This window comes from Schistocerca piceifrons, chromosome 4 (genome assembly GCF_021461385.2).
Source record: "Schistocerca piceifrons isolate TAMUIC-IGC-003096 chromosome 4, iqSchPice1.1, whole genome shotgun sequence".
Taxonomy (NCBI): domain Eukaryota; kingdom Metazoa; phylum Arthropoda; class Insecta; order Orthoptera; family Acrididae; genus Schistocerca; species Schistocerca piceifrons.
The window spans coordinates 124,316,671-124,339,396 of NC_060141.1; the positions used below are offsets into that span (position 1 = coordinate 124,316,671).

Here is a 22,726-nt window from a genome sequence, read left to right on the forward strand (position 1 = left end):
GATCAGTCACCCTTCCAAAATCACCTATCCAAAATGCCAATTAGTTTGGATGTATTTGCACTTCCTGTGGGAAGCGGTCCGAAGAATAACGTGCTCCAGCTTACTTGCGAACTAAAACATTAGTACAGACTGAACATTCCCACCCACCTGGTGTTTTCTCACGTGTACTTTTCATCACTGAAACCTACCCTGTCAAATATCTTTTATTTCCACCTTCAAGTGGTACACCTCCTTCTCAACACATTTGCAGCCATACGTCCGTATGGCCTTTTTTCTCCGTTGTGCTCTCAGGGATCATTCCCTGTAGTTCGACCCCATTCAGCAAGTAACTCTTTCAACTGGCGTTCATATCTGAAGGCAAACTTAAGTAAGGAGCTTGCTGTAGCTGGCCAGTGTACCAAACTAGAGTCAGTTCATGTTAGCACCAATCATGTGTACATATTCTGTAAACTGGTTCATCCCATGTCATTTCTATAAAAAAATCTTTCAACTCATCTATGGAGCTTGAAACAAACTTGTTTCAAATAACACATGTAAACCGAAGAATAAAGGATCTTTTTTATACGTTATCACTGTGTTACCAGTCTCGATGTACAGCAGTGAGGTGTCGAATTTTCATTCGTAACCACAAATTAGGACCATCGGAGAGCAATGGAAATACGCATTTCCGGAATTTCTAGAACAGCCAAGAAGAGAAAAATATGGACAAGGCACAGACCAGAACGTTGTGTTTTTTTACGGCAGCAACGAAACAGAAATGCTTGTGAGCACGATAAACATCTTGGCGGATAGGTGATAGACGAAGGAACTTGTGTGGTCTAATTGAAGAGATAAAATGTATGGAGGCTACGGGCTAGTGGAAGGTGCGTAGATAACATCAAAAACGTGCAGAAACAAAGTTGATGGTAATAACTGAAAACAGCAATGCATAAAAAGTGTAGAAACGGCCTTTATCCAGCAGTTTATGTCAAACGGATAATTTGACAATGTTGCACAACGGATAAACTAAATTGATCTATAAATGCATAACAAGCAAGGTCTTTATGTACGAGAGCGTTCAATATGTGATGCAATACATTTTTTTTCTGAAAGCAGATTCGCTTTATTGAGGATCCCAGTACACCATATTATTCCCCACTCTTTTGGGTGCAAAACCCTATTTTCCAACGTAGTCAATGCGACGTCCTTACGCCATCTTATTGGGAGTGCTTATACGCCCGCAATGTACCACTCTACTCGTTGACGTCGGATCCAGCATCTTGCTGCATCAATAAATTCCCCGCTGCCCATGCACTGCTTCCCACAGAGTACATCCTTCCGAGCAGATGGAAGTCGTAAGGTGCGGGGTATGGGCTGCAGGGCTGATGTGGAAGAGCAGTTCAGTGGAGTTTTGTGAGCCCGTCTAGGGTACACAGAATTTGTGAAGCCTTGCATTGTCATGGAAAAGGAGAAGTTCGTTTGTATTTGTGTGACGACGAACAAGCTGAAGTCGTTTCTTCAGAGTTGATCGCTGTACCATGAGGGAGGACATCAAACAGAATAACCCCTTCAGAGTCCCAGAAGACCGTCGCCATGACGTTACCGGCTGAGAATGCGGCTATGAACTTTTTCTGTAGAGGAGAGATGGTGTGGTGCCGCTCCGTAGATTGCCATTTTTTTCCGGTTCAAAGTGATGAACCCCTGTTTCACCGTCTGTGACGATGTTCGACAATTGTCACGATCAGCCTCGTAACGTGCAAGCGAGTACGTACAGGTGATCCTTCTTTGCTCTTTATGGTCTTTGTTTGGCGGCAAGGAATCCATCGGGCACACACCATCGAGTATCGTAACTGGTGAAGGAATGTGTCAGCACTACCAACAGAGACGTCCAGTTGTGTAGTAATATGTTTGTTGTGATTAGCCTATCACCCCGAATGAGAGTGTCCGCACGTTCCAACATTGCAGGAGTTACAGCTGTGTGCAGCGGGCCGGCACGCGGGAGATCCGACAGGTTTGTGAGACCTTCTTTCGATGACGACAGACGCCTCACCCAACGACTCACCGTGCTTTTGTTCACTGCCAGCGCCTATGAATATCTGCGAGAGACTGGCTTTCCGCCAAAAGAAACTCAGTGACAGCTCTCTGCTGTGGACGCAACTCCGTTAAGCTCCGACACACGGGATGAATTAGCTAACGTCGACTAGACGGGATACGAGTTTTGTTACGCCACTTCGTGCTATATCGCGTCGAAGAATCATTTCGTCACGTGAAACACAAAATTAGTCCTGTGATTTTTCGGCAACGTGCCACGTAAAGTAGAAAAATAGGAAACGAGAACGCTCCCTACGTCACAAGCAGAAAGGAAGACGTCATACTGTATGGTTCGTGTTCAGTAGAAGCCCATATTCGGTAGGTTTTATTTTATATGTTAGACCCTACGATTATATGCTGTTCGTAAGCGCCAGGGCAGCGAATCTCTAACGAATCGTTATTGCTACTGTAAGTATTTGTTGTAATAAGATGACGGCAAACGCCAGCACATAGAATGTCTCGAACGAATCGTTATTGGTACTATATGTTGTAATAAAATGACGGGAAACGTCATATTGGTCTCTAAGAAATTTGCACATTTAATTTTTTTCGCGTTATATCTCGCTTGTTATAAGACAAAATCATTTTAAGAAACGACCCATTGAAGACTCGTCGTTCTTGTTATGATTTGTTATAATTAAATGTAAAGAACTGTTTGGCAATTAAAGCCTTTAGAATACTGTAATATAAAACACGAGATGGACCGCAAGTGAGTTTCTGCATAGCGTAATGGATTGAGGCAGTGCTTTATGGAACTGAGGATGGCTTGGAAAAAGATTCGTGTCGTGCTGTGTCCAATCTTTCTTTTCCATCTCCGTGTATTATAAAAAGTTATGGGAGTTTCCTATGAAAATACAGAAATAATTCTGTAATATTTGATGTCATGTCATTGTCAAGTGCGCTCTGTGTCAGGAGTAAGTCTGTGCCATTTGGTGAAGTTTTGTAAGCTGATGTCCTTCATGACTGGACATGTATCTTTCATTTTTGTCTTATTACATATCCACGGTTATTGTAGTTTTTATTTATGTATACCACAAACAGAAAAATGTGACTAGTATACGGTCAAGAAAGGTAACATGCGTTTTAATAGAGCCAACGTAGGTATTCTACGTACGTTCATTTTCGTGAACAAACTGTATGGCTTGCGAGCCAAATAAAGCTGACAACTGCCGCTGGAGTTATGCCGACAGCGCAAAATCGCGTTAACTGGCTCGTGGCGTGTGTCGACTGGCTGTCTCTCGTGATGTAGGATATCCCATCTGAGTATACGTCAACGTCAGCTGCGTCGTTCCGTGTACAGCGGCTTTACGGACGCCATTTTGAAGCCTATGTGAAACGGTGCCACCAATCGAAACTTCATGAAACGATAGGGACGGAAGCGGCAACATTCCACTATGTCCCAAAACAAATTCCGCATTTTTTTTTCTAACCGGAAACTACTGCGAAAAAAATATGTTGCATTAGTTATTGAACGCGCCATCGTTATGAGGGCTTCTCAAAATAACATACAGAATGACCTCATCGATTCCATTGCTGAAGTCATTCGTACAGAAATGTCGGAAGTTTGTTGTTATTGTGGATGGAACGGTAAATGTTTCAAGCCAGTCTCAACTTTAAATTATTTTGCGATGTTTTGTCAACTGGTAAAGTGTGTGAGAGAATTTTGGGATTTGTTGCTGTCAGTGATGACCGAAATGCTGTTAGCTAAGCGGAGCATCTGTTTGGCTGCATAAGTGCATCTGATCATGGAAGAAAACTTACAACTCAGACGCAAGTTGGCTGTGCTATCATGACTGTGCAACATAATGTAGTACAAGAATTTGTTCAAAAATGGTTCAAATGGCTCTGAGCACTATGGGACTTAACTTCTAAGGTCATCAGTCCCCTAGACTTAGAACTACTTAAACCTAACTAACCTAAGGACATCACACACATCCATGCCCGAGGCAGGATTCGAACCTGAGACCGTAGCGGTCGCGCGTTTCCAGACTGTAGCGCCTAGAACCGCTCAGCCACCCCAAGATATTGTAAGAGGCAAACATCCCTCAGTTCTCTTAGTGCATTTCTACGCTCATAAGGTGAATTTATTACTGAAACAGTCTGTTGAACATATATGGGAGAGCAATTTATTTCATACAGTTTCCGGTTTTGTTTTTCTTCTCCAAATCGTCTAAAAGGTCTAACGCTTTGGATGAATTGATTAAATCACGTTTCCAACACCATATAGTTATATAAGCAGATAAATCGAGCTAGTGGCGAACTATAAGACTGAACTCTAAAAGCTTTTCAAGTTTATGAAAGATGCGTGGAACGCCGAAACGAGGGCCTTTTATCTGACACTTAAGCAATTTGTTTTCAGTTCATTGGCTAATGTTTTTTATTGTGTGCTTCCCAAGTCAGCAGCTCTTTCAAAATACTGCAAACTAAACTCTTTGTTGTCGACTATTGCTTCTAGAAAGTCGGTCAGTTTAAGACTGAGTTACAAGAACTAGGTGGTAAATCTGAAGAAGAGTGATCTAAAACCGAGCCAGAAGAAAGTACTAGTGAGCTTCCAAAAAGAAGCAACGGTGTGGCGTGACTGACAGAGAAACGCCGAACCGTGCTTTGTTCTGCGAAATTGTTGATACTGTCTTGTGTCAGTTGAGTGGCAGGAATGCTGACTTGGATAATTTGGAGTTTGTTTCACGTGTGAATTAAGAAAAGTATAGTCAATGTACAGATAACTTCCCTTCGGCAGTATTTGATTCCTGGAAGGCATCATACGGTAGACATTTTGATATCCTTCGACCAAGGACGGAACTATTTGTGATATACTCTTAAGACGAATTCCGGAACTAGCCAGTAATTAGACAAAGTCAATTTCTTACCTCCTGAAGTACCTGAAGCATTAAAACCACTGAAATTAATTTTAACAATTTCTGTAACCAGTGCTTCGGCAGAAAGATCTTTTTCGGGTTGAAGAGAATCAAAACTTATCTTCGAAATACACAGCCGCAAACTGAACTTTCTCACCTTGCTATGTTGGCCACTGAAAAACGATTGATCACGTTCGTGAAACAACAAGTATCATTCTACGCCTCCGTGACTGAAGAAGGATCGCCGAATTGACATCAAATAAATAAATGTCTGAGAAACGGAACTTTTAATATCATCCTTATTCAGGTAGGCAAAATGACAGGTAATTTCTCAGTGTCATGTATCGCTCAACAGGTCAGACCTTTACGAGGTTGGACCACCTTGTACTTTAATGGACGGCATAGAACATTTTTCAGAGCAATACTAGGGCATGATACGATTCAATAATGCATAATCGTAAACAATAACATATTAATAATAGCAATGACGACAATAATAATAATAGTTACAACAATAATAGTGTTACTTCGACATTTTTTAAAAAGTTGTTACAGTTGCGAATACCTCACGTCTCGCCACTGAACTGCATCATATACAAAAAGCCCGAATTTACCGTAAATATCCTCCACAGGGTCACTAATACACAACAACAAAAAGAGTCCCAAAGCACTTCCCTGGGGGAACACCCGAAGTTACTCCTAGATCTGGCGACGACTCTCCCTCCAATATAACGTACTGCGTCCTCCCTACATAAAAAAAAGAATCACCAACCTAGTCACAAATTTCGCCTGATACCGCATTTGATTATACTTTTGACAATTAGCGTAGATGTGATACAGGTCAAATGCTTTTCGGAAATCAAGAAATACTGTATTTACCTGTCTGCTTTGATCCAAAGCATTCAGTACGTCACGTAAGAAATGTGTGAGTTGTGTTTCCTATGATAGATGTTTTCGGAATCCGTGATGGTTGGCATTTGGAGGTCACCCTGTTCGAGGTACCTCAGTATATTTGAACTCGGAATAAGTTGTAAGATTATATTGGGGGCGCTAGTTTAGCGTATCACTTCCACTTCTTGCTTCTAAACGGGTGTGAGCTATTCATTCTTCCAACTACTGGGAACGGTTTTTTATTCGAGGGATCTACAATTGGGATAGGGGCTCTCTCTGCTGCAGATTTATTATAGATTCTGATAGGGGTTCCACCGGGCCCTGGAGCTTTGTTCAGTTTTTACGATTTCAGCTCTGTCTCAGGCTTAAATTGGGTTTTCTATTATAAAGGTCAATAGCAAACCGTTAAATTCCGTCTACGTACTGAAGTCGGGTGGAGCCACTCCAGGTACTGAATGTGTCACATGACGTCTTTCACATTGCCATGCCACGCAGGTTCTGGAGCTGGAGAACGTTGCACAGTGTTTTCAACGGCGGTCGGGCGTGAATCAGACGGGCATGCTGGCAGCTCTGCCTTCCTCCGGACGAGCCCTTTCTGCCCGGGCCAGAGTGAAGGAGACCGACAGCCGGAGTTCAAGGTCCCGGCAACAGCCTCTGCGGCGGTCCCTCCCCCGGGCGTTTCTGGGAGGGGGGCTCGAGGCTAGGTCCCGGCTTTTCTTCCACCCCTCCTTTTGTCTGTACCTGCGTGTATCTGTAGGCACGGTGTGGGAGGAGCTAAGCTCTTGCACGCTTCCAAAGCGACCGCAATGACTGCCCCATGACGGCACCCCGGCAACGTATTTAAGGTTCCGCGGTTCGCTGCTGGAGGCAGAGCGTGTGGCGCTACACCACACCACACTAGCAGCTTGACCTGAAGCAGACGACAGACTACGCCATGTTCCGCCTGTCGGTGAGTGCCGTGCAAACTCCTGCCTAACTCATCTACATCTGCATCTACAGCCATACTCCACAAGCCACCTGACGGTGTGTGGCAGAGGGTACTTTGAGTAGCTCTATCGGTTCTCCATTCTATTCCAGTCTCATATTGTTCGTGGAAAGAAAGATTGTCGGTATGCCTCTGTGTGGGCTCTAATCTCTCTGATTTTATTCTCATCTTAATAGTGGGTCACGTTGACACTGTGTTCCATTCATTCTCTCATAGAACGCGTCTGATTGATATATTTCGGACACAAATTTTCTTCTTACGCTGCGATGTGTTTGAGTACATAATTACTGTCCATATTCCGTTATTATCCGCAGCAAATAAATTTTCCTATTTTTCTTTACTGTCCGTTTCTATATCTCCATTCCTTTAGCCATTAGTTAGTAGTACAGAAATATAAGGACCATTTTTCCGAAAACTTTCGTTCGCACTTGAAAATGTTCACTGTTCTCATGTTTTGGTTCGGACCTTACATCTTCTTATTATCTTCAAATATCCACAGTAAATCTACGAAGTAAATGGATATTAAACGGTGGTAACTCATAGGGCAACCAAATAACTAACACATGGCCTGTTCTAAAGAGAAATCGATTTTATATTCACAGATTACAGATACAGAATTTTCGCTATTACGCCACAGAAGTTTTACGCAGAATGCAGAAACCACTTTCAAATATATTTTGATTCTGTCATCCCCATAGCGAAATAATTTGAAAACACATTTTCTAGGGCGAAATATTCCAAAATTATTTCTTCTCGAAAGGGATAGCAGTTTTCAGTACATATCGTAAATGTGACTGGCACTTCTTGTGACATCAAGGATTTTTGATGGCCTCGATGTTTCCCTGAAAAAAAAAAGTCGTAGTTGTCGCTTGGTACTTTTATGATGTTTCAGGCTGAGACTAAAAGTTTTCTCTGTTTATCACGTTCTTACAGCGAATCTATTTGAAGGAGATTTTTTTTAGTCCAATAATGGGATATAGAAAAATATTCTTCCTTTACCTGTGAACCAGTTTTCTGTACATCTCCACAATCTGACTGGTACTTACTTACAGTATGAAGCTTCTTTAAGTCTAAAAATGCTTCCCTAACATAAAATGCATTTTTTACCCAAAGCCACTGTGATGATTCAAGTTGAGACTGCAACTTTTCTCATTTTTCAACTGACATTTAGTTTGTCTCTCCTGAAAAATATGTTTCTTATATAACCGTCTCTACCTGTGTAATAAGTTTCTCAACTTAAATCTTGGGACTTAGTTTCCCGTTATTTACAAGATATCTTCGGGCACTACATGTCTCTGAGAGCAATTTTTTATGTTGTGTCCTAAGATGTATATGTGTCTGTGAAGATGTTTTCAAATTCTAATGCACTGAAATAAAGGTAATTTTTTACACAATGAGTGATGTTACAATAAACCTGATTGTTCGTTAACATTATGAGCAGTGTAGGACATTCAGAGTCTGAATGCATCTCACGTAGGTTGCGCAACAGTTCCTTGCATGCTAAAAAATCTATGAACTAGAATATTGAGTATGTACTGCATTTTTATTTTAGTTCCGGTACGTCCTTTGTGATTTATCGTTTAGTTGCACATATAGGACAAAAGATATCTTCAAATTACTGTCGTCACTTTTAGGATACAGTTATTTAAAATATATGGAGAGGTAACAGATGAATCTAAAATAGGTTCTTTCCAACATCATTAAAATCAAAGTTAGTACCTAACATTCAAATCACTTTTATTACCGCTGACCCTCTGGATGTATCTTGTAAACAAACAATGAGGCTCTGAAAGTGCAAACGGAAAATCCGTAGTTAAGTCCCCAGATTCGCCATCTATAACCACATTTACAGTTACCTCGCTACATTAGTTAAAGAAATGGTTGTTTCATTGTCTCAAGACTGGTTTCCGCTCGTCTTATTCCAGTCTGAACAAGTACACAGAAAACTAAATGAGGATGCCAACTCGTATACTCAACCTTCATACTGCATTGTGTTATTAAATACAAAAAATGATTGAAATGGCTTTGAGCACTATGGGACTTAGCTTCTGAGGTCATCAGTCCCCTAGAACTTAGAACTACTTAAATCTAACTAACCAAAGGACGTCACAGACATCCATGCCCGAGGTAGGATTCAAACCTGCGACCGTAGCGGTCGCGCCGTTCCGGACTGTAGCGCCTAGAACCGCTCGGCCACCTCAGCCGGCTATTAGATACAGTTTTTTTTTGTTCCTATTATCATAGCTGTATTCCTCTTTTTTGTACGTAGTGTTCTAATGAAAATCAGACAGCCAACTATTCTATCGAGAGAGGCTACTCGTAACAAGTGATCGAGAGAGGTGTGCCGTGGCTGAAGCAACTTAAATTTTTAAGGATCCGGAATAAAGTTCCTATCCGCCCCCCCCTCCCTCGGCGACTTGTATTTTACATTGGTAATAATATTGTAAATGTGGTGAAAACGGACTGCATAATTCTTGCAGTTAACACCGATTTACCCTTAGGTAACACTACGTTAACACAGTCATGCGCTCTATTGTACAGGGTGCATCCTCAACAGGCTTCCAACGGAAATGAAAGATGTGAATGATGAAGCATATATTTTCAAATAATGGCTAAAAGGTTTCCTTGTACTACACCTTTTATATTCTGATCCTCGTATTAATTTCAAATCATTTACGTTATGTAGTACGCAGACCTTTACGGTTCCTTAAAGTTTTGTTCCGTTCTGTAACTTAAAAATTTGTACATCAACCATCGTCGGTTTTGGTGTTAAAAGAAGTAGATAAATAAAATAAATAAAAATATACCGAACAGTGTGCAAATTAGAATAATGCAGCTGCAGCTGACTATTCGCTTAATGTTGACCACAATGACAGAGGAATGTTAATATTGTATCTTCGTCTGATCATCTTGATTTGGCCACAGATTTGCAAACACAGTTACACGTCTCGCAGTATATTTGCAGCAAAGTTACCTTATGTCATTTACGAGATAAATGATTTCAGTCTGCACAACCGTTTCTAGATCTGAAGATGGTCGAGTAGATTGAAAGTGCCCATCTTGTTAATGACGTGTGAAATCGGGACTGCAAGTGAATAGTGATTGTTGGTAAGGCTCTGTATTAGCCTCAATGGCTCTAATTTTCTCGTGTGGTCATCCGTCTCTCAAAATGACCACCACAAGAAAGTTAGAGAAATTAGAATTATTACAGAGGTTCACCGACGATCATTCTTCCCACGTGTCTTTCGCAAGTGGAACAGTTAAGGGGAAGGAGGGGTCAGTTTGTAGTATCAGAAGTTGTCGTCGCCACCCATAGCCATAGGTGACTTGGAGAGTAGATATAGATACACCAAAGGCTGCTGAATCTCTATGTGCAATACCGTTACATGACCCCTAATCAGGATTTAGATTTCCCTCGATGTCGATAAACCTTTGCAGGAAAAGGTAGAGAGAGCTATAGACGATTCTCCAATCCCTCTTTGTTCCAGTGAAGGCACTGTTCATTGTCTAACCACTTTAACGTCAAAGAGGCATTTTTGAGCCAAATCTTCCCACAGGGGGAGACTGAATAGCCATTCACAACCACTAGTAGCCCTTCAATTATTTATCCATTTGTTTCAGAACCACCGAACATAAAGGGTGTTGCTTATTGGGAAACGTAAATCGGCTGCGGAGGAGCACGCAGAGTCAAAGATCTACCATGCAATAAAATTCACCGACATATAGTTTCTCGCTGTTGAGTACCATCACGTCAGTTTACTCACGGAAGCCCGTGACTTTCATAAGTACAACAATATTTTCAACACGAAAGAAGGGGAGTCTTAAGATAAACGGAGCTTGCTGCAGTGAACGACCGTTGCAGGTAGCGAAGGGAGCATAACAGCGATAATCATCGGGAAAAGACCGACCCTGGGCTCAAGTCCAGTCTGACGCCGGCTACTGTCGGACAGGAATCCGGTGTCGACCAAGAACAGGCAACGCGTCGCTTCTTTTTATTTGTTCTCATTTCGAGAGATTCATTCTGTTATCAGATATCAATTGGGTCATTAGGATAGATGGTTGCAAATTAGATCGAATTATGCAGTGCAGCTGAACGAACATTTCTGTATGTTCCGATCATCAACAAACCTCCACATTTCTAAACTAACTACGATCCTTCATGAAGCGTGTATGCGAAGCACTCAAGCTCTTTACTAACAGTAAGCGTCTGGAGCTTGGAGCGCGATCAGTTACGTTATGGACAGGTGACTAAGGTGGTGACAAGAGCTTGTAATTGCTGTCTCATGTAACAGACGAGGTAGTATGCAGCTGCAGCAGGTATATGCCCTGTGAGCACCCGTTCTCCAGGTGACGTGGCGCCAGACAGGCCTCTTTTGTTTTTATGAGAGTGTTAAAAGGATACCTGGGCTGATGAGGCAGGGGGGGGGGGGGGCGGCAGTAGGGAGGCAGGGGTCAGCCTACGGCTCGTCAAGGCGTCCTTGGGTGTACGACCTCGCACGTGATTCACTGCTGCTGCCTGAGCAGCAGCTATGGAGCGCAGCAGCTGCAGGTGCGTCTTCTGCCGGCACGGCAGTCCTGCCCCTACGCGCGCCAATACTTTGCTGGTTTTCCCCGATGAGTGCTCGATGTGCGAAATGCTGTCAGGCCTTCGTTCATAACGCATTCAGCCGTGTTTTAAAAGTACAGGTTACAGTCGAGCGAGCTGGTGCTGGGGTTCAGTGGACACGCACTGGGGAGGACGTTCTCCTATCGCTATATTTTCACACTATCACTTGAAACTGAAAGAGGCAAATGTGAAGCAGCACTCCACATAAGCCATTTGTGGACTGCTAGGGACAAATAAACTCTTTCATGCCGGTCCTGTGATGTTCTCGGTTCAAATGGCACTGAGCACTATGGGACTTAACTTCTGAAGTCATCAGCCCCCTAGAACTTAGAACTACTTAAACCTAACTAACCTAAGGACATCACACACATCCGTGCCCGAGACAGGATCCGAACCTGTGACCGTAGCGGTCGCGCCGTTCCAGACTGTAGCGCCTAGAACCGCTCGGCCAACCCGGCCGGCGAGATTTTTGTGTTTAGTGCGCTCTTCATGTTCTTTCTGCGACATAAGTATGGTTAAATAATTTAAAGTCTTCATCCTCAGTGCATATAACAACATGTGACATTAATCCAAAGTGTCTCATAGTAAACAATAATGGTTACCATAGAGCATACAGAGGTCTAACGTGAACATGTTTTTCGCGATCGATTGCTGTTCTTGACCCCATTGTCCATACTCCATTGTATAAAAACGTCTTGTTTAAACCATGTATAAAAGAAAAGACGATAGTCAAACTTACAAAACAATGAATGTGGTAAGTACAGTTCATTAGTGACTGATAAGGAAATATGAACACATCCCGCTAAAAAAGTTTGAGTAGGTATACAAATAATACAAACAGTTTAGCATATCACATTCAACTCATCAACTCATTTTTTCTTCAGGTAGACGATGTGATATCTTTAATAAAAAATAATGCTAATAATTTAAATGGAACTGGATGACAAATAAAAAAATATAAAGAAATATTTGAATGATATGCTTTACGTCTTTTAAATTTTCCTTATGACTTCATTAGCATTATTACCCATGCAGATCCGTAACATGTGATTACTTGAATACCAGGACGAAGGTAACATTATAAAAATAAAAAATCTCTCGCAGTATCAGTGGTCGATTACTGTGCAGACACCACAAACTCTGAACAGTATTAACTGAACAAAGAATAAGAAGAGCTTAATCTTTCTACCCTTGTAATAACTTGACGATGCAATTTTAATATATCTGAAAGCTCAAGTAGTAAAACAACGATCCTATATCTGATATTCTTCGGTACAATAAAATGGGAATTTCGGAAGTAGCAGCCGGGACTCGTACCATTCTCTCTAAATTGAATAACGAATTTAAAAGGAAAGCCGGAACATGGACTGGCATCAGCAAAGTAATATCTTTATCTGCACGTCTCGCGATGTTATTTAAATAGCTATAATTTTCTAATAAAATGTCGATTAATAAAATAACGTGTGTCGAAATGGATACTGCAAAGGAAAGTTAAGGCTCTCTTTGCTGAAAATAGAATATAGTTAAATACGATATGGAGCATGATATCTGGCATGTCTCAAGCAACGTAAACAGTTACTTGTTTTCCCTGGGGGCGACCAGTACCGGAACTGCTATCCATCTGAGTGACTAGAAATACGCCCCCTTTGCTTTTTTACTGGGCTACATCTGGTGTCACTTGTCGCGTTGTATCTCCATCTGCTCATTTTCCCACTGACACGCGACTCTCTTCATGATTGACGGAATACCATTTCGCCACATTCCTATCGGCGGTGCTGAAGCATGAGCTTGATTATTCCCATGTTTTCCCCAGAGTCCTCGTAGCCAGTAGGACAACACATCGTTCCCTTGACACTGCGACAGGACAACGTTATCGTGCAAGCTGTGGGCCATTTTTTGTTTTCTGGGTAAATCTGCTGAATATTCAGTAGGTGGTTCTGCTTTCGAATTCTAGTATACAATTTAAATTTGTCAAATGTTACTCTAGCAAAGCTTACACAAGGCTCAAGCTCACGTTATCACCTTTCCAGAACTCTCCAAATTTAAGTTCGTACGTCTTCCATGAAACTGATTTTATGCTTTCATCCTACCTTATGTCTCTTCATAGCTTTAGCTCGGCAACGTCTTACAGGAAGACAACAGAGGTAATAGATGCGTCAGCACTGTACGTGAGAGCTGTGCATGTGAAAGGAGTTCATGTGAAGAGAAAACAGTCCATGATGCTCAATGGGAAGCATCACTTGTAAGAATCCGCAGATACGCAAGGAGTTCAGTACCCTGCAAGAGGTGCGTTGCGCTACGGGTCGTGGGACTTTCTGTGCTAAATCAACGCCCCTGTGAAGAAAGGCTGCAATTTGCCATAATCGCCGAGTAATGCCACTTAAGCTTGCGGCTTTGCTTCTCGCCAGCCTGTATAGAGATGACTAACCGCGTCGCGTGCCACGTTAATAAACGTAACTGCTGTTTTTTGCAGCGGCTGTAATTCTGTCTGCAGTAATAGCTGGTGTTCCGAAGTCACGGTACTTGATCTCTCACTCTCACTATTACATTACTTAAATCCGAGTACCCTTGTTGTCTTCCGACAGCATGAGTTAGCTGTTACAAAAGCCAACGTAATTTCTGTTGCGAATTGCATGCTGAAGGACTGCAGAGTGGTTGCAGTCTGGTAGTAACGTGCAGTCGCGATACCTTTTTTCCAAATTTATACAGCGGCATGAGGTTTCTCAGTTTGTTCACAGACAACGGTGTCATGTACAGGAAAAAATCTTGGCGGGATAAGTAAAAGATTTTGCCGAGAGACGTGGTATTAGCAACTGGTTTACTAAATGGAAGCCCCTTCGAACATGCGTAAATTCGTTTATTGAATCCACACACCATGGTCCGTATACTACATCGTGGAGGAGAGTTTCCAGAGATGTGGAACAAGAAGAAGTGGGCACAGCAGGCTACATCTGTAGAGAAGACTAACCACAAAATTATTAGCAGGGTTTCTGAGACGCTCTATGTTGTCCTAGATGGCGAAAGTGACCGCCCAAAAGGAAATGTGTTTTGTGTCGCGTCAGAAGGACGCTATTCGGAAATATATATGACATGACAGAACATGCCACAATTCACTATCCGAGACACCTTGCTGAGGCAAAAAGGTTTTCATACGCTCGAATTCTATTCCTAACCTATAGGATCATCATTAGTCTGTTAACGCATTGCTCGGTATCGTTACCTCTTTTCACCAGTTTCTTACGTGGCTGAATCTTGGACTAAACGTCTCCACTCGCAATTATGTTTATCTCTTTTAACATAACGTCAAGAGGCAGATTGGTCTTTTCTAAATTGTCGACTTCTCTTCTCACAATGTACCCACATATCCGGAAGTATCTTCGGATGACACAGATGTTTTAACTTTCAACTCGTTTCCGACGTGTTTGACTTCCTCACCAGAACGGATTAACGGCGGAGATAGAAGGAATTCAGAGATGTGCTGCTAGATCTGTAACCGCCAGTCCAACCAGAACGAATCATAAGAATTGTTTAGAAATCTGGCAGGGCAACTTTGAGAAAAAAGCGACGTTAATTTCAGTAAACACTGTTCGACATAGTTAACATTACATACCAACAGCATAACGCCTCTGCTAGGCATACATACAAGGTGTCACAAAAGGTCAAAATTGTACAGATGGATGTGAGCCACCAAGCATTAATTTCCTCTTCTAATCTCATCTCAGACTGACACTTACACTCAACGTCGTTCACTGTCTGTTTTGTAAATTTCAGTGTCTGTCTTCCTTACAGCTTTTGCTCTCTGCGGCTCTCTTTAGTACAATGGAAGATATTCTTCGACATCTTAGCAAGCGAAATGGCCCAAGCCGGCCGGTGTGGCCGTGCGGTTCTAGGCGCTTCAGTCTGGAACCGCGTGACCGCTACGGTCGCAGGTTCGAATCCTGCCTCGGGCATGGATGTGTGTGATGTCCTTAGGTTAGTTAGGTTTAAGTAGTTCTAAGTTCTAGGGGACTGATAACCGTAGATGTTACGTCCCATAGTGCTCAGAGCCATTTGAACCATTTTTGAAATGACCCTTTGGTCAGCACATTAGACTTGCAATTGGGAGAACGCCGGTTCAGATCCCCGTCTGGTCATCTAGATTTAAGTTTTCAGTGAGTTCCGTAAATCACTTAAGGTGAATGCCAGGATGGTTCCTTTGAAAGGGCACAGCCGATTTTCTTCCCAATTCCGAGATTGTGCTCCGTCTCTAATGACCTCGTCGTCGACAGGACGTTCAACACTAATCTTCCTTTCTTTTCTTCCTTGATGTCTCAACGCATAACATCCTAGGCCTTCTTATGGTTTGTGTTTTCCGTATACTCATTTCTTCGCCGTCTCCCAACAGATAATAGACGATTCCTAACAGAGGGCTTTGGTATGAAAAAAATTAATGGTCAGAAATTAACATCTATTCGAAAGAGTAACTTACTCCTTACAGCAATCTGCATCTGTTCAAGTGACGGCGGGTAGTACTAATGGACTGACGTTATTCGTTGACAGAAATAGCCCACTTGTTAGCTTAAGTTGCTTATGGCTGCGGCATAGCTTCTCCTCCAGTAGGACCGTCACAATTATGTTTCATGTTAAAGTTGACGAATCTTCTCTTACACGATCTCTCTGTATTTGAACGTAACTTGTGAATATCTGACATTCGGGAACATGCTCATAGTTTCGCCACTCTGCAAACAAGGGTCAAATATTTTAGCGAAACTCACGACATCTTTACCATGCCAGAATTAGATAGAAACAATACCTCCGCCTCCAGGAATGATTGTAATTGCCCCGGCGTTGCAGATCAGCTCAGAGTACTGCAGCTGGAGATAAAGCGACGTAATCAGGTGGCAGATCGTCTCCACGAGCCGTATTTAGGAACCTCGATCAGGAGTGTAGTTTCAAGAGTGTAGTTTGTAGATGATTTCTCACATTCTGAGCAACCGCCATGGTAATTTCTGATCGCAGCCTTGGAAAGAGAGCGAATATACATTAAAATACGTACACACATAGAGACAGGACAAAGGATAGGCATTCGTAAAAATTTGGCGGACACGATTTTCGTATCCTAGGCTAGAAGATTTTGGTGGCGACAGAAAAGATATTATCTTACCTGATCACACGCGTAATAAAAATGTGGTCATGGCTGGACGATTATCATCTGTAGCGGACTGTCTCTCGCGGCACAAACGGTGAAAGATCAGAGGAAGATGATACACTTGTCATATTTATGTTTTAATTTGTTGGGCTCAGTTAATCAAGCTAAACACCCATACTCTACGTCTTTAGTACTGTTGACTTCATTGCTATGTATCTGAAGCGCTATATGTACAAGGCACGCATCAATATCATATACATTTCGCACTCACACATTAGGTATCAGCAAATATATAAGCACAAGTTGACGAAATGCCCACAGATCAAAAAAATTGTTTGTCACTGACAAAAAAGAAAGACGAGTTACGTTTTGCTCAAGAGATACCATTATTAGATATATATTACATGACTCATTTCTATATTTATGTTAGGAAAAATGTTCGTATGCAGTGTTATAGGAGCCTTCTTCCAGCCACAGAGCACTTTGCTCTCCGGAAGCTAGTGTGGTACCTACCGCACCAAACATTCTGATTTACCTTTACCAAAATTTTTCCTTCATTAAGTCAAGTCAGTTCTAGACGATGTATTACTTGTTTCTTCCCTATCTTTGTTAAGTGTGTTACATTATTGTTAATGAGACGTAAGGCGCAAGGTAAGACTACAGGAAATCTTTTACAGAATATATTACTCAATAGCGTATTTTATTGTGTAGTAGCCTAATCCAGGCTGATTTTGTCAATACGACAATACTTCGGCCACTAGAGTCGTATTTCCCGAAAGTTATCTACAGTTATTTTTACATCAGTTTTTGCGTCTGACGTCGGAGGTACTCTTTCCGTAGCTCCCAAGGTCTCTTCCTCTTTAAAGCAACGCCACCGCTGCGTCAGAAGGTTGTGCGCCGCTTTGAAGAGCCCAGAGACACTCGCCAACTAATGGAAACGCCGGCTTTCGTATGGTAATGAGGATCCAAGTCCATTCAGCGTGAATGCTGGGACGCAGAGACTCGCGTCATTTGCAGTCAGTGCGATGGTGCAAGTCAGCGCCGCGTTCATCCCGCCTGCAAAACACTGGTCGGCTCTCCAAGGTTTACTCGCTGATAACTTGCCATCAACAACAGAAAGTCCTCATTTCAGTCAAATGCGCAGATTTTGGTCCCAGTGATATAGGAAGGAATTTACGCCTACTACCGTACTGTAACGGGAACATAATATATTACTGGCCTCCTCCTTACTCCACTCATGTGTGGATAACTGCAAAAAAACTATCTCTACACTTCCAAAGATGCTCATTTTTTTTTTCAAATATTGGCTTTACTGTCGGCTGTTTTAAGGTACAGGGAACGAAATAATACTATTCTTCAGTTTTAGGATCTGCGACCCTGGATATAAATCGTCTAATTGACTGATATGGCTCAGCTATTCATTGATACACCCATTTTACAAACTATTTAACCGGGAATGTACAGTGTCTGAATTTGATTTCTGTATTCGTAGTTTTGATCCTACAGGATTTTGTTTCAGATGATATACTTAATCTGTTCCGGTTCCAGTCGGCCGCGGTGGCCGAACGGTTCTAAGCGCTTCAGTCCGGAACGGCGCGACTGCTACGGTCGCAGGTTCGAATCCTGCCTCGGGCATGGATTGGTGTGATGTCCTTAGGTTAAGTAGATTTAAGTAGTTCTAAGTTCTAGGGGATTGATGACCTCAGATGTTAAGTCGAATAGTGCTCAGAGCCATTTGTACCATTTGTTCCGATTCCGATTCCAATAGTAACTCTCGCTAATATTACTCATTCTGATGGATTATTTTACTCAGATACTGAATTGACCCATTTGCTGGTCTCATAATTAATTATCAACTAACCTATCACAGAAATTTCTTCAGTGAAGGGAAAATTGAAACCTGATATTTTCAACTACTTCATTCATCTGTCTTAGCTTGCTAGTGATCACCCTAGTGAAGAAGGATACAGCATCCGTAAGGGCCACGCAGTCAATATACATCTCTTTGAGCAACAGAGATAACGTGAAGTGGACATCTTTTTCTTCTTCTTTGAGCAAGTTATTGAATGAAGGTTCCCGTACTATCAATTCCAATTTCTTACTTTTTATGAATAAATTCTTCAGTTTTCAGTAAGGACCACAATAGTCACACAATAGTAGCTGTCCACTTCACAGGCGATTACAGCTTAAACTCAGTCACCAACCCTAAGGCTAGATTAGATATCACTGTTGTTTATTGGCAGTATACTACAATGATGACATGGCCCTGGCTTGCTCTCATTTGAAAATCGACTCTTCCATCATGCCTGGAAGAACATGCTTTCTGAAGTGGAATCCTTCAAGGAGCAATTATCTAATTTTTGTTCAGTTTTGATGTATACAAGAAATTCAAAAACATGAAATTCATACTGTAGACGCTATTAGAATACACGTTAAATGACAGGACACATTCCATACGTGGTAACTCTGATGTCCCGTCAGTTGATCATGCTGCAGCAGATGCATAGTGACGCAAATATTTTTCTAATATACTATATAGAGCATACGAATTACTATTTTCCAGGACTAACCGAGCAAGAATTACTTCACTGGTGGAAACTAATTTTTCCATGCGTCTTTATTCACCAGCTGTAGACTGCCCAAAATGAATCTGAACTTCCGACACTTCAGGATAGGGCTCAGTGCTCTGTTGGATATGATTTAGGGCGTACTAAGAGTTTCCTACCGAGTTAAAAATTCCATTTTTTTGCACAATATTACGACAAGTGACTCAGTCATCTTGGTTGGTTGGTTGGTTTGGGGAAGGAGACCAGACAGCGTGGTCATCGGTCTCATCGGATTAGGGAAGGATGGGGAAGGAAGTCGGCCGTGCCCTTTCAGAGGAACCATCCCGGCATTTGCCTGGAGTGATTTAGGGAAATCACGGAAAACCCAAATCAGGATGGCCGGACGCGGGATTGAACCGTCGTCCTCCCGAATGCGCAGTCGTCTTCGTGAGATGTTTGAAGCTGTCTGGACTCCAACAGAACTGTGCACAAAAATAAAATTATCAATTCGAATGGTTCAAATGGCTCTGAGCACTATGGGACTTAACATCTGAGGTCATCAGTTTCCTAGACTTAGAACTACTTAAATCTAACTAACCTAAGGACATCACACACATCTATGCCCGAAGCAGAATTCGCACCTGCGACCGTAGCGATCTCGCGGTTCCAGACTGTAGCGCCTAGGACTGCTCGGCCACAGCGGCTGGCTTATCAATTCGCCTGGTAGCCTGAAAATATGTCATCTACCAGTCACCCCTAGAACACCTCGGAAAAGTTCTGGACGTATTTCTATTGCGTCTGTGTAGTGAGAGAGAGGGCAGCAGATACACTTTTGACATTTCAGTGTTATAACCTGATCTTTGATTACGAAACTTTAGGAGCATGCTACGGCACTACTGATATCATAGAACCCAGACGCATTCACCTTCGAGTCCCAGTGTCAACTCTACGGTGTGTATAAGGTTACCATATCCACTCTCATTCACACCATATGATGTCCTGCCACCGAAAGTCATACTTTTTATCTTTTTTTTCAGATACATTACAGAAACTGAATTTCGATTGTAAGAACTTCGTAGTAGAAGACATTTTAAACAGTACCTTGTACTGAATTTCGGAAGTTTTTTGGCTGGTTAAGAGCTTGTTTGGCGTCAGAGTATCACAATATAAATCCCGAACGTCCAAGACATAACATAATATTAGAAGAGAACACAGCACACTACACTTACGTACCTTTGCAGTTTAAGATAATTTAAAGACTACGAGGTCCTGAAGGCTTGCTAGTATTTATTAGGTAATTACAGGCTGAACACTTCACATCTGGAAAAAGAACACTGGGGAAAATACCAGTTAAGAGGGTTCGATTCATAGTGAAATCCATCTGAAGTGGTTTCTAGTACAAAGAAATGGAACGGTTTAAGTAGAACAAGTACTCGTCCTTCCAGATCCGGAACTAAGATGGACATGTCTGTGGTCTGGAAGCGAGCCATGATCTCTGCATGCTTTCCAAGTCAGGCTGCAGATATTTGCGTCAACAATGGCGCCAGGAGGTATTCTAAGATTCGTGCTTTGTGTTTCAGTTGCTGGTGCTAGCGATGGCGGTGACGGTCGCCTTCTGCATCCCCGCAGACGTCGATCCACAGCCAGAGGAAGCCCAGGAGACGCTGGGAACCGCCGAGTCTGCGTGGGGCGGCCGCGGCTGGGGCGGCCGCGGCTGGGGAGGCGGCTGGGGCGGCAGAGGCTGGGGAGGCGGCTGGGGCGGCAGAGGCTGGGGAGGCGGCTACGGGGGCAGAGGCTGGGGCGGCGGCTGGGGCGGCGGCGGCTGGGGAGGCCGCGGCTGGCACTACGGCTGAAGCTGAAGCCTCACCTGCCACTGTTACTCACTCACTGTTGCTGCCAATAAACTGCTCTCTGCTTCCACTCTAATTTGTGTTTGAATTTTGTATCACCTCTCCCTCACTTGTTTCACCTCATACGGCCTCTAAAGATATGTCATACTCCCAAAATAAGTATTCCTATACCTCATTACGTGCTGACTTTTTAGTGTTACGATGTATGTATGTGGCTGGAATTTAATTTACTCATATGACATACAATAAAGAGGAGCATAAGCTAATAACTCAATAAGTATTATAACAAAGCACATATTCCACACATTCCTTTAGCTTGTACAGCAAAAACAAACTGCAAGGTCTTGGTACGGTTTCAGTTGTCTTACGTGATACAGATAGTCACTTCTCAAATGCTGATGAATCCATCTTCGCCAGTAGATGATGGGTACGAAACTCATTGAAACGTCGCGACAAGACGACGCCACCACTCGGCTGATAACCCGAGAAGAATTCATCAATGGAATACGCCGAGAAAGACTGCAGTCGCATACACTTCATAAATATATCATCATAAAGTTCACGATCAATTTATGTAAGAAGTACGTACATTTTATAACATACTTTTAACGAACTATTGATAGACTTCCTTCTACACATGTCATATCGTCGGTACTAGGCAGGCAGAGCCACTCCCAAACATAAACAGTGTATGGATTAATAGATGTAATGGATTGAGAATTCTTTGTGGTATCGCGTAGTATGCAAATTACCAATGAGATTTCCCTATCCTAGGAGCCAATAATACAGTGACATCAACAATTTAGTGTACTCAGACAGCAAAAGGTTATCAGAATAGGGTACTGATGTATGAATGGAGCACATTAGTTATGCTAATAAAACGTGAAATGTTTGCAATTACTGCAATGCCTTTTACAGAAAAAGGAACTTATGAATCTCAGAGCCGATATGACTAGGTGCGGACACGACTCAGTTATTAAGGGGCGGTCATTCACAGTGTGGTGATGTCAGCGGCGGACGCTGTGTCGGTACGGAGCATCACTAATTAGTGACAGCAGCGAATCGGCCGCTGTCATCGGCGACCCGTGGCTTTATTGCGAGGCGGCGATGTCCGAGTACAGTCTCTGCATTGACAGCTCGATGTGTGTTGAGCGGCCAAAGCTGTGATAGCGTGATGTTGGGAGGCGAGTATAGGCAATGGATCGAAGAGGTCTCATGTCCTCTTGGCTTCCGTATTATATCACCGACTATCTACTCATCCATCTTACTCTGCTAAACTCAACAGCTCCTCGAAATTTCCTTGCTCTCGACGTTGTCACTGGCGGACTAAATTTGCAATGTCGCCCAATGACTAATCACTGTTTCACGACAAAACCTTCCAGTGCAGGGAAATTTTCTATCTTCTGTGGGTTGGTGTGTGACTCGAGAATTTGCATGTTTCTCACATCACTATCAAGGCTGTTCCAAGCGTTGGTCACACACTGTTCCATTGTTTTTCTGCATTCCCAAGTTGCTGCGAAAGCAGTCACACAGCACTTACCTGTAACAGTTATCTCTGTCTGAGACCTGGACAGTCTCATGTTCCTGCCTCGTTTAAGAATCTTCTGTCGTTTGTGATTTATAATCAACCTCCTTACTGTCCAGAAAACATTTTTTTAAGCAGGCTGACTTCATCCACAGTATTTTAGTTTCACACGCCTCCCTGTTCAAATTCTTGGTGCTTTGTGTCTATGCTCCGTTCCAGCGCCCGTGGAGGTGCTTGAATTCTTGAAATGTTTTCGCTTTTTTTTTAAGG

At 42.6% G+C, this 22,726-nt stretch overlaps 1 protein-coding gene across 1 annotated transcript; it reads left to right on the forward strand.

The window, feature by feature from the left end:
- Positions 1-6,607: 6,607 nt before the first annotated feature.
- LOC124794721 (neuropeptide-like protein 32) lies at positions 6,608-21,007 on the forward strand. The gene is made up of 2 exons (XM_047258309.1): positions 6,608-6,765; positions 20,662-21,007. Exons 1-2 carry the CDS (start codon positions 6,751-6,753, stop codon positions 20,932-20,934), a joined length of 288 nt encoding a protein of 95 aa, XP_047114265.1. The 5' UTR covers positions 6,608-6,750; the 3' UTR covers positions 20,935-21,007.
- Positions 21,008-22,726: the final 1,719 nt, after the last annotated feature.